The sequence below is a fragment of the Rhipicephalus microplus genome, chromosome 8 (genome assembly GCF_043290135.1).
Source record: "Rhipicephalus microplus isolate Deutch F79 chromosome 8, USDA_Rmic, whole genome shotgun sequence".
In the NCBI taxonomy this organism is placed as follows: Eukaryota; Metazoa; Arthropoda; class Arachnida; order Ixodida; family Ixodidae; genus Rhipicephalus; species Rhipicephalus microplus.
Genome location: NC_134707.1, coordinates 23041520 through 23053514, shown reverse-complemented (window position 1 = coordinate 23053514; position 11995 = coordinate 23041520). Strand labels below are relative to the sequence as shown.

General features: G+C 46.1%; 1 protein-coding gene across 1 annotated transcript in view; it reads left to right on the top strand.

Annotated features, from left to right (window-relative positions):
• The first annotated feature begins 360 nt into the window (after nucleotides 1-360).
• Nucleotides 361-11995, top strand: part of LOC119185760 (ras-related and estrogen-regulated growth inhibitor) — a 25392-nt gene continuing 13757 nt past the window's right edge. Inside the window, exon 1 of the mRNA XM_037434652.2 lies at nucleotides 361-605. Within this exon, the coding sequence (XP_037290549.2) occupies nucleotides 509-605 (97 nt within the window). The 5' untranslated portion in view covers nucleotides 361-508. The remainder of the gene's footprint in view (nucleotides 606-11995) is intronic.

The following is an 11995-nucleotide window of genomic DNA, read 5'->3' as shown; positions in this document are numbered from 1 at the left end:
GAGTGGTGCTCCACCAGGGAACCGTTATTGCGCACTACTGCTGTGGCGCGCTTTGCCGCGGCTGCGCTATATAGGAAAACCATCCGCCAAGCCGCCTCCGCTCTGCCTCCTCTATTACTGCTCCCTCAGATGAGGGACGCAGCGAGCGGAAGTGACATCAGCTCCTCCTCCGCATCCGGTCTCACTCATGCCACGCGAGAAAGGAGAGACGACATAAAGAAAAAAGAAAGAATGCGCTCAGCATCCTTCCTCTCCATCCATCTCCTCCCGCTATTTCGACGTCGGCGCAGCAGACGACGGCGTGGCACACGGAGCATTTGCGCGGTGTGCGCGTGTGTGGCTGGCGGCGGTGGCGGCGGTCTCTTTCAGTCACTCTTATCCTTTCCTTTTCTTTCGTTTCTTCGGTCGGTGGTGGTGTCTGTGGAAGTGCTCCGAGAGTGTGCGTGCTTGCGTGTGGTCAGAATCTGTGGAATGATGCGGTGAATTGTACTCGAAGAAAGCACCAGAGATGAGTTCCAACGCCATCCGGGGCATCCGACGCAAGAAATCGACGCTCTCCGAAGTGAAGATAGCCGTACTGGGAGCGTCGGGCGTAGGAAAGAGCGGTGAGCTTCGTCGGCGGGTTTAGGCTTACCCGCGAATACGCGCGCTAGATTTCGCACTTCGAGGGGATCGCTCAACACTCTTGCACGATGATCGCGTCTGCGCGCAATCCTGATGAGTAGTAGCATAGTCCTATTGGTTCTTTCGTGAAACGTGGGCAAAAGAAAATTTGGAAAATGCAAGTGGATTCCATGAAGCTCGAATGTTCTTTTTTTAACTAGCTTACTGTCGAAAGGTTGAGCTATGTCAACTCAGCTACTTCATTTAGCGATCTCTATAGCGAAAACAACGCAAAAATTTATGACCACGGATGAAAACGGAACTAGCAAATATAAACATAATACTGAAAACAAGTACAAAACCAACGTTTTGGCAAGGGTGATTTCAACATGACTTTCAATATAGTGGAACGTTCACAATGCATCACGCGCATACATTTCTAGTTCTGCGCACGGAATAACACACATTTCCGTATATATCAGTGCATATATAGTTCATCACAACACGTGTTCCATCACGAGCGCTTATCTGCGGGTGTCCTCGCTAAACTCTTTCGTAGATGACATTCGGCGCGTGTACTTGGTGAGTTGAGAGGTGGACGACTCTATATGTGCGCATATCTTTGGAGAATATTAGGTTCGGGGATTCGCTTTGCGTGAAGCAGGCCATACGTTGTAAAAATAGGGTCGTGACGACATAATGTGCTACGCGAAGACAGTGTTGCGTTTGTCCGCACGTGTACATGCCATTGTGGAGTGCATTTCGCCGACTAGCCCTTCACTCAGCTAAACGCTCTTCCTATTGACAGTTATAAATTTTCCCCAAATGCTATCTTCAAAACGCAGCGTTGGCTTCTTCGTAAAGTTTACAGTAAGGACCTTGATACGTATTTCCTTTCGTTCGCAAAATATGATTTTCCGGCACTTCAACTTCTAGAATAAAGAAACGAAAAAAAAAAAGCTTTGGCAGACCGCATGTGTTGTGAGAATCAGTTTCAAACGCAGCAACCGCGGGGATTAGCTGCGTTTGGCGCCTTTTTAGCCATGGCTTACAAGGTGGATTGGCTTCTTTGCACAATCGGAGCAACCCTGTATGTCCGAGAGTCCTACCAGGTACAGCTAATCTTTAGGAGTCTAAAAATTAGCTCACGGTGTGACGTCACACGTCCGTGACGGAAGTCATTGGTATCGAAACGTAGTGTAAGCAGTCTGGATTGGCAGTCACGAATCGTGACAGACCGAAGCTTGCAGAGTCATGGGCTAATGTGATAGCACATTGTTGTAAAGCACTGACGTGATACACTCATTCGCGATCTGTTTAAATCGGTAGCGGCAGGTTTCTCCAGATTTATAAGCTCCATTGGCATCGCCACCTCTAACGAGTGACATGTCTCCAGTGTAATCCACGCAGGGGGGCTCATAAATTTCTTCAATGCCTATTTTCGCTGTTTTGAAACTGTCAGTCACGTGTGGCGCCTACCGGCTGTGGTATGCGGGCAATGCTCCACTTTTCACTTGTGAAAAATGTTTTATGACGAATGTGACAGGGACATTACTGATGTGATGACTTGTCAGTTGATAGAAGGGAAGTTACCGATGTGCTCGTTTTTTAAATGGGAAGCGTTTTTTAGTGAACTTCGGCAACTTTGAGCGTATCTATCTATCTATCTATCTATCTATCTATCTATCTATCTATCTATCTATCTATCTATCTATCTATCTATCTATCCGCTTACGTTTGGGGGCTCTCGTGATCACCCCCTTAACTTGGCGTGAACCAAAATTAGCATGGGATGGTAAGATGGTTTGACAAATATGACCCGCTGCTGAAGACCTCAATAATGTCACAATCCCGTCACGTACGCCGTCAAACATGTCCCGCCAGACTGTGGCACATACCCACGGGCGGGTATGTACCGCTGGTGTGAGGGTATGTGCAACAGGTCATTGACACTTTTAGTATCTACCCAGGACCGACGAGAACACACATGGGAAGTTTAAACGTGCGAGCGTTAAGAAATAATCGAAATCGGTAGCGTCAACCCGACGAATGCAAAGAATAAATGTCAGGGTCCCAGCTGGAATCGAACCCAAGCATTCTGCATGGCAATGAAGCATTTTACCACAGATTTACGCCAGGTCTCTGAACTACTTTTCAAATAGTCGTTAATCTTCGTGAAACGTCAATAGTATTTGCAATGCTGCCTACCCAATTTTGTAATCATTACACATGTGCTCCTTTCATACATCCGTCACGTCGGGTTAACGTAAATTGTGGTTAGTTGCCATGCGCTGAAGTGGATTTGTGTGGCAGTGTTCAGGGCCAGCATCCTCGCTAGCATCAGCGTTTCATATCAGCTTCTGGTGTTGCTAATACGTATGTTCCAGTTGGCATCGTTGCGCAAGTGCAAATAACTAGTTATATAAACACCTACAACTCTTCAACATATGCCTGTGCGTGCAACGTTTGTACGTATATTTAGCGTCATTTAATGGCGTGTCACACAATAAAAAATTGCAACACGGTCACCTTCTCTCCGCATGCTTCGCATAACGTCCGACTCCCAGGTACGTGGGATCTGCCGAATTTTTCTTTACACAGAACCAAGCGGATCTATTGCAGAAACCAAGAAAAGCACACGCGATATTAGTCGGCTTCACGAGGGAGTAATAGTTGTGAACCTAATTGGAATAATTAAAGCGGGTAAAGAACTGCTACTGTGGGTAGGATCAAAACACTGAACCTTCGAATTACGGGTGGACATGCACTCAGTCTTTGCTCTGCGAATTAGATATATATATACAAAATTAAGAAGGCGACCACAAGTGTGTCAATGAAAACATGTTATATTTTCTTGATACTTATAGTCCACTTTTGTTTTTTTCCCATTTAGATCACAATTAATTCTAATAAAATGCACGTGACATTATTGTCTGTCACTTCTCACGAATATTGGGTCTAACAAAAAAATCAAACCCTTGAATTTACACTTCTTTGCTTCATTCATAGGGATGTTCTCGTTCTGGCAGACTTGATGCCTGCAGGTGTATGCGAGGGAGTATTGGTCAGCTGCCAGCTCGTAATAAGATGACGTGCTACGTGATGTCAACAGGCAAGAGAAAGATTGTTCCACACTCGCTGTAGTGGCTATGGGCGGCGCTGACTGGCACTCCCGCGTTCAAGTGCACAAATATGCTGTATAAAAATAGATGGAGGGATGATCACCTCCGTAATTCAGTGGTATAGAGCATCACACGCGTTATTCGAAGGTCGCAGGTTTTGTCCCTGACAGCGGCCGGGAATCTTTTCATCCGATTTTCTTTCTTCGCATGTATATTGCAACTGATTCTAGCAACATAACTTTTTAGTGACTTTGGCATCATTGTTTGTCAGTTCTCATTAACATTTGCGCTTATTGTTTTTTTTTTCTCAAGCGTAAGTGATCAGATAGGTATACATACACGACATGGTCAAATTGCGTTTGGTTCGCAAAGAAACGCTTCTCTTCTAAAAGCGGATGCATTAGTCGCGTTTCAGGAACGTAAAGCTCGCCGCGCCTTGCGTTGGGCAACGCTAGCTGTTGCGCCATAAGCAGAGAGCGGAGGTTAAGAAATCGATGTTTCCAGTATGGAGCAGAGCTGGCCGGGAACCGCTTGAAAACACCTGGGGTTTGGGCATCGGCATCGCTGCGGGGCCGCTTCGCCTTCGCCTTGTAGGTTGCGCCTTTAATTAACACTGGCTCAAGGCCAACGTTTCTGACGGGTGCCTTGCAACATTTTCCCGCGCGAATTTTTTGAACAGCGATGGTTCTCGTCGATGACGATGACAAACACTGATGCCTTGAAGTCATACGTAGAGGCGTCCGATTTGATCTGGTAGGGGCAATCGAACCCACGACGGTGCTCTAGTGTCTATGATGCTCCAATGCTAGCCGAAAATTTCGGGATTGAATCCCGCCCGAGGCGGTCGTATTATCGGTAGAAGTGAAAACGGCAGGGGCCGTGGTACTTCTAAACATCTAAACAACAACAACCACGCGATCGAAAATGGCGGAGCCCTCCGGTAAGGCGTCACGGCGTCCCTCGTAATCATAACGAACTCTTGGGACGCTAAAATCTAATAATTACGTTGCATGGTTCAGAAATCAGTACGCTATAACGAAGCAATGGTGATGTGTTTTTTGTTCGGCCCAGTGCAATAAAAGAAAAACAGACAAGAGAGAGAAATAGAGGGCTTGGAGGTCGGCCAGATCCTTATTGCTTCCGTACACTGCCTGGGATACTATGAGATTGGAAATAAAGAGTGAGAGAGCGAGAAAGAGAGATGAAATAAATAATAGGGGAAAATAACAAAGACACATAAAGATATTCCAGGACCACCAGACAAGGAAAGTGCAAGAGACTTTATTGATAAAGTTCTGTCGCTGTAGTGTAATAATCGGTAAATAAGTGGAAATGAATTGCAGAAGGGTTGACAGGCGGGCTAGTTGGTACAAATTCATAATGGAATAATTGGAAGCGCAAACCAACGGGACACAAGAGCTTGTGGCCTTGTTTGTCTCTTCTCTTGTGTCCCGTTGGTTTGCGCTTCCAATGATTCAAGTGGAAATGAATTGAATTGGATGAAAATTCAACTGTTGCCGCCGGCGTTCATCAAACCTGCGGCCTTCGGATAATGCGGAAGTCCTTAAACGGGACAACCTGACGGAAATCTTGGGGGGGAAAAAAACGGAAGACACCAAGCAGTTAGCCCAAGAAATAGCTGCGAAGCGGTGGCAGCATGCCCAAGTGCCCGAGTGTAGGTGCAACGAGATGATACTAGGGAACGAGAAAGGCAACGGCGCGGCTGCGAGAAGGCCCCACAGCAACGGAGGGCTTACGCCTATAATGACGCGGCCGTGTCGTGTCTGCGACTATCTCTCTTTTAACTCGAAGCCCTCTCTGCGCTGATAATCAACATAAAAACAACCTATAACCGGCATTGCCAATGCAAAGTCTATAAGCAACGAAGAAGCGTAGCCGTATTAGTCTTTAGAACCGTCGAGTATGACTGTTTAAAGGCTTGCGCGACTTGGTACAAAGCTTCATCAATTTTATCACCATTATTTTTGTAGTACACAGAGGCCTGTTTCTTCTCTCCACCTAACCTAACCCGATAAAATCAAGGTAGACACGCAGAAGAGATTAGCATTCCCCATTTTGGGGCCACTTTGGTCGGTTGACTGGTGTAAACATTTGGTACATAAATGAGTCCCATACCGGAATGGTAGTGTGCTGTGTCGTCATGCTGACTGCATTTGGTGCGTCGAGTCTGTTGTATAAAGAACGCTATATCTTCCGGTTTACTTGAAAACCTGCATCATGTAAGTAGCTTCTGTGCGTGATCATTCTCGTTACGGTGTTTATTTTGGTCTGGTGAGGGCTTGGCGCAAAGTGCGATTTAGATCGACGTGGAAGCCCTTTCCACGCAAACACACAGTTTCTTGACGACGTATTTTATTGCGTACAGACTCAATCACACTTGTGTAGAGCTCGTGGATGTAGACGTTGTTGTGTGGAGCTGTTACGTCACGTTATACCTACCATCTTACGTTCCTGCCTGTATCATATAGTGTAGCAGAAGGACTTAACCTGGCAGTGTGTCTATGTTATGAGGTATCGTTAAGGCGTCAGCCTTTGCATACCTCTGCAGATGGCGGGAGCTATAGCGGTGGGCTGGGTACTCTAGACAAGTGTGAGTCCATCTGTACAGATGAAACAGAAACAACGCGAAAAGAAGGGCGACAGAGATCGACAAAAGAACCATGATTTACGCTGTTTTTTTTCCTTATTTCATCTCTAGTATAGCCAGAGAGAATGGGATCATTAATGTTGCCCCCACCCCCCACCGAAAATTTTAATTTTTTGCGCGTGTGGACGCAAACTCACACGCTAACGCACATGGACGAACATGCACAATGGGCAGTTGAACCACCTATAGCCTCTTTCCTCCCTGCACAAAGAAAAATCTGGCTACGACCCTGTTTTCCATCGACGTGTACCAACCGGCCGAAATAAGCACTGGTTATTACGTGCAGCGCGCGGGAACATTCGACGTTGCCAGCTAACGTGGCTGGGCGTCGGCCCGCTCTCCCACCTACGCTGACGGTATTTGTAACGCCCGACTGCGCTCTGGTCGGTTGCCGGAGGCGACGTGCACTCCGAGCGGTGAGGAATAGCGAAATCATTACCAGCGTGCTTATGCGCGTCGACTCACGGATGGAGAGTGTTTCCGCCTGAGCAATATCTAACACCACTCTCTCTCTTTCTCTCTCTCTCTCTCCACATATCTCTCGGCGCTATAGCACGAAATGGGAATGTAGCCCTAGGGTGTTGAGGAAGCTATCTGAAACAAAAATTAAGGGAAAAGTAATTAACAGTCGTTGACCCAGAAACCCCACTGGTGGTTCCCAACTTTGTTCGCTGAAGTGATGTGGTGAGTGCCTCGCCTAATGGTCGCTGGCTGATTGGTTGGTTAGCTGTTCGCAGCGGCCATCTCTAATGGCGTACCGGCCTTTAGGGGCTGGCACTCAGGCCTACAGCTAGGGACTCTCCTGTTAACTTGAATAAACTGTTTGCCACCACCACTTGTTTTTTTAATGTACTCTGTTAATTGAGCCATGTGAAGTTTTTCGGCGACTTCCGCGTGAAAGTGCAGTAAAGCTTTGTTTTCAAAGGGTCAGTAAAGAACCCCGAGGTCCCCAAACAATCACGGCATATCCACGCAGTGAATGATGACGAGTGCAGCGTCCGTCATTCCGTCCGTGCGTCGGTCCGTCCGTGCGTCCGTTCGTGCGTCTATCCGTGCGTTCGTCCGTGCATTCGTCCGTCCGTCTGTGCGTCAAACAGACAGACAGACGACGGACGGGTGCGGCCAGCGGATGATTCATGGTTTGCCGTTAAAACCCTCCGCAGTACTCCCTTCCCCCCCCCCCCCCACTCATCATCTTTCACTTCGTGGATATGCTGAGGTGGTTATACACACATGGACACATACAGGTGACGACCGACCCACGCCTTAAGGAGCTTCGCCCCTAAAATTTTTATCAAGAGAGAAATATGTGTACCTTTGATTTGTGAAGGTGCTGCCGAAAAAAATGTGCAAATACGTGCTATAATAAGGAAGTTGCAGGAGTTGATTTGCTTTCCCTTGTTTTCTGCTCGGAGAATATAGTGTCTAGAAAAAAAAGCTGCCACTGAGACGTTTATTTGCAGAAATATCTTTTGTGCTTTTTGTATTCACTCGCTCATTTACAAATGCGATATTGGATGTTTCAGGGAGGATAAATTCAGCAGCGATGTTTCAGAGAGGAGCAGTCCTCGGTGCTCACTCAATCCTTTTCGTTTTCTTGTCCCGTCTGTGCGTGGTCTTAACGTGTAGTCTATAAATAACCTCAGAGAGCGGGCGGCCAGTCGGAAAATTTCGGATCTGGTGCGAGCGTTGTGAACGAATGGGTCAGTGGAACGAGCTTACACGTCTTGCACCGCGAGTGGGACGCAGGAAGCGTGCGTATATATGTTACCCCACTTTGCGAGTGGTGGCACTTTAAACATAACGGGAGGTGTAGAGGGTTCGAGCCAGCTTTCTCGACCAAGACTTACGGTCGGAAATTGCGATTCGATTGGCCGCGGAAGGACCTGAGAAACCACTCGATTCCTGGCCAATCCCCCACAGTGGGTATGCGCCACTAACAATAGGAGAACAACAACAACAACAAATTGCTATAGCCTGATTCTCTACGTACGCGAACGGGCTGAGTGCATGCCGGAATGAAGGAATTACAGTAAGCTAAACGCTTCGATTGTAAAGTGTAAGTTTAAGCATTTTCGTGCGTTCTGTTCCCGATTGAGTTTTAATCGAAGAGTCAGTGGTCTTTTCCGGAAACCCGCAGAGGGGGTTGGAGGTACCTTTTTGGACCAAGAATCTATTGATACATAACTAGTTACATGAACTAGATTGCGTAATTTAGTACTGACGTGAACTTCCTCATACGATGTAGGAATGAAAGAACGTAGTAACAAACAGAATACGATGACAAGCATGCTGACTGAGAGAGAACAAAATGGCATTCACATTTCAGCACCCGGAACGGTAGCCTTTGTCCCAATAAAATAATGTGTTTAATTGTGAACAAGTCTTCTGTTCTGGGTGCCCAAACGTCCATACATTTTGATTCTCTTGTGGTGGGAGTCCTCCTTATATGATTCTATTTTTCTTCCCTATCAGACGAGCGTCCGTCGAAGTCGTGTTGGCTTGACTTCAGTACCCTAACCGTTTTGGTGGAGACGTTGTTTTACATCGAAATCTGTTATGAGATCATCACAAGGATAACGTGTGGCACCGTAGTTTTCCACCACCGCCGACGGTGTCCGTAACCAGTATCGCACGAAAAAAAAAACTCGGTAAATAAGAACATTAAGGACATTCGAACCCAGGCCCCTTTCGTGCCAGCTCAGTATTTTACCACTAAGTCACGCTGGTGCTTCAGACTCCTGTGAAAACTGGTCTTAGGCATGCAGGCTTGATGTCGAGAAAGGAATCGCGTTAATATGAGTAACCAAGCGTTTTCGAACAGCAAAGGAAGAACCAGGCGTCACACAGTGCTGATTAGAAACAAGCGGATCGTCGGTTGCTCCAACGCATTACAAAAGCTCGTTGTTGATCACCTATAAACTTTGGCGCATACCCACTGTGGGGGGATTGTTTTCTAGATTACAAAACCTCTTGTTCTTGTTCAACTATTGATCGTGGCGCATACCCACTGTGGGGGATCGGCTGAGAATCGAGTGGTATTAGAAATTTTTGTTCAGATTTAGAATAACGGAGATATAATAGAAAGATTGCCGATAACCTAGGAAAGTGTGGTGCTTGATCTAATCCATACAATTATTTAAATAATGAAACACATTATTCCTAGAATAGAGCAATAATCTGATTTTTATACGTTTATAATTTTGTAGACACGTTAGGATAATGAAATAGATTAATGAGTCGACCTAATAATTTCATCAATATAGTCCCGGACGGCCGCGCATACAAAAGCTTCTCGCATAATTTTTTATCGTCGTTAGCCATACCATAAAAAAAAATGCACGAAATTTCCTGCCAGTGGGCAGCGAGTACCACGGTTCTTCTGAGAATAACGAAGGATGGCATAGGGAATGCCTACCTACTACACAATGATCGATGGCGTAGCGGATACCCTGCAAATGTGCTTGCAGCATGCAGCTACCCAAAGAGTATTAAAAAGGCTCTGAAAGGCCGCTCTTCCGCAGGCCTGGTGGTCTTTTTTTTTTTTTTTTACAGCGATGGCTTATGAGGTCGCAACAAGAGTTGTGTGCGCTGTAGTTGTCTGCCGCCGCCGCCGGTGTCCGTAACCACTATCGCGCAAAGTAAGTTGAAAAGTGTGAATAAAAAAAAACACCACGGATTACGATGGAATTCGAACACGGGTCCCCTGGGTGCCATCCCAGTATTCTACCGTGGAGCTACGCTGGGTTTTTTTTCTTTATTAACGGAGCTACGCTGGTGCTTTCTATTTCTGTAATGCATGGAAATAATACCGGTGCTTGACACTCTGTTGCAAACTGGACTTTGGCAGGCTTGATGCGGTTAAAGGAATCGCGTTAATGTGAGCAAGATTGATATTGATTGATATATGGTGTTTAACATCCCAAAAACCACCATACGATTATGAGAAACACTGTAGTAGAGGGCTCTGGAAATTTAGGCGACCAGGGGTTCTTTAACGCGCACCCAAATCTGAGCACATGGGCCTACACCATTTCCGCCTCCATTGAAAATGCAGCCGCCGCAGCAGGAATTCGATCCCGCGACCTACGGGTCTATAGCCGAGCGCCTTGGCCACTAGACCACCGTGGCCGGGCAATGTGTGCAAGAAATTGTTTTAGAACAGCAAAAAAATCATAATAACCAGGCATCACACAATGCGAATTGCGTGACGAATGGGTTGTCGAATGCTCCAACCCCACTACAAAATCTTCAGGCTTAACTCTCCATGGTCAACACTGCACACAATTCGTTGCGACTGTGTAGCTAGCCGGTACCACGCTTCTCTGAAGAATTGTGAAAGATGGCATAGCAAGCTCCTCCGTACGGCACAAACATTATAATTAATGGCGCAGTGGGCGCCCCGCACGTGTGCCTACAGCAGTTTCCAAAAGAATCTTGAACAAAGCATTTGAAAGGATAATTTTTCAGGTTTCTCTGTGACTGTGCTGCACATTGCGCGCAAATCTGGCGTTTTTTTTTTTCAGCGTTCATTTGTACACTGTGCAGAAGTAAGATATCATTTCATTTAAACCCAGGCATTCATATTTCAAGTCCATTCACATAAGAGAATGCGAAAGATTCGAAAACACTGCCCTTTTGCCGAAGGCTAGTCGTGGGCACATTTACAAATACGTAGAAATATATACTGGAACAAGCATGCGTGTAATTGACAGCAAGAAATGAAGGATTCAAACTTACAATTGGACATCAAGAAAGCAGCACGTGATGATAATAAATGTATGGTGCGATTTCACGACACAAGTGTTAGTTTCTGTCCACACATTCCTCTCGTGATAAACGTGTAATGAAGGACGAATTTTGGGTGCCATAGAGGTGAATGTCTTTCCGTGGAGTATGAAACCGATTTGCACCCTTCCAAAGAGGGTGTCAAACCCCCGCCATTTTTTCGTCGCCTACGCAAATCCCATGGCGCCTCATGTCACAGTCGGCTGCACGTGTCTTCGCTAGATTGACGGGTCGTACCGCAGAGAGTGAAAAGACAGTAACTAAATAAAAGAAAAAGATGGAAACTTTCCCAGACACGTCTATCAAACACGCATATGCCAAGTTCCCTTTTTTTTTTTTCTTGTGACAGCTCTTGGCTTGACGTGGCAGGTTCCATATTAAACGAGTCGTGGAAGAAAAGCTCATGATGGTTCTTTATTTATTTATTTATTTATTTCACCGCCACCATTCTTTTTGAAACGTCACGAGTTGGCCCGTCAGAGCATGTCGTGGCTGAAATACTCCAACGGTTAGAGCTGTGCGTCTTGAAGCCACCATAAGCTGCGAAAATGATCGTCATCTTCTGTAGAATATTCAGTTCGAGGGCTATATACGACAGCTAAGTATTCTGCCCACTGTCTTGTCGAGCCATGTCTCTGTTCGCATAGTAAACTGGCACCTGCCATGGTGACTTCAAGATGGTAATGATCTTGTGCTGACATAAGCGCGACGATGCGTATATGATCCGCAGCGCAAGTTTTTTTTTTGTTGAAAATTTTGAAATGATTAATCAACTTCTATTTAAATTAGATGTACATCCGTGAGCAAAACAAAC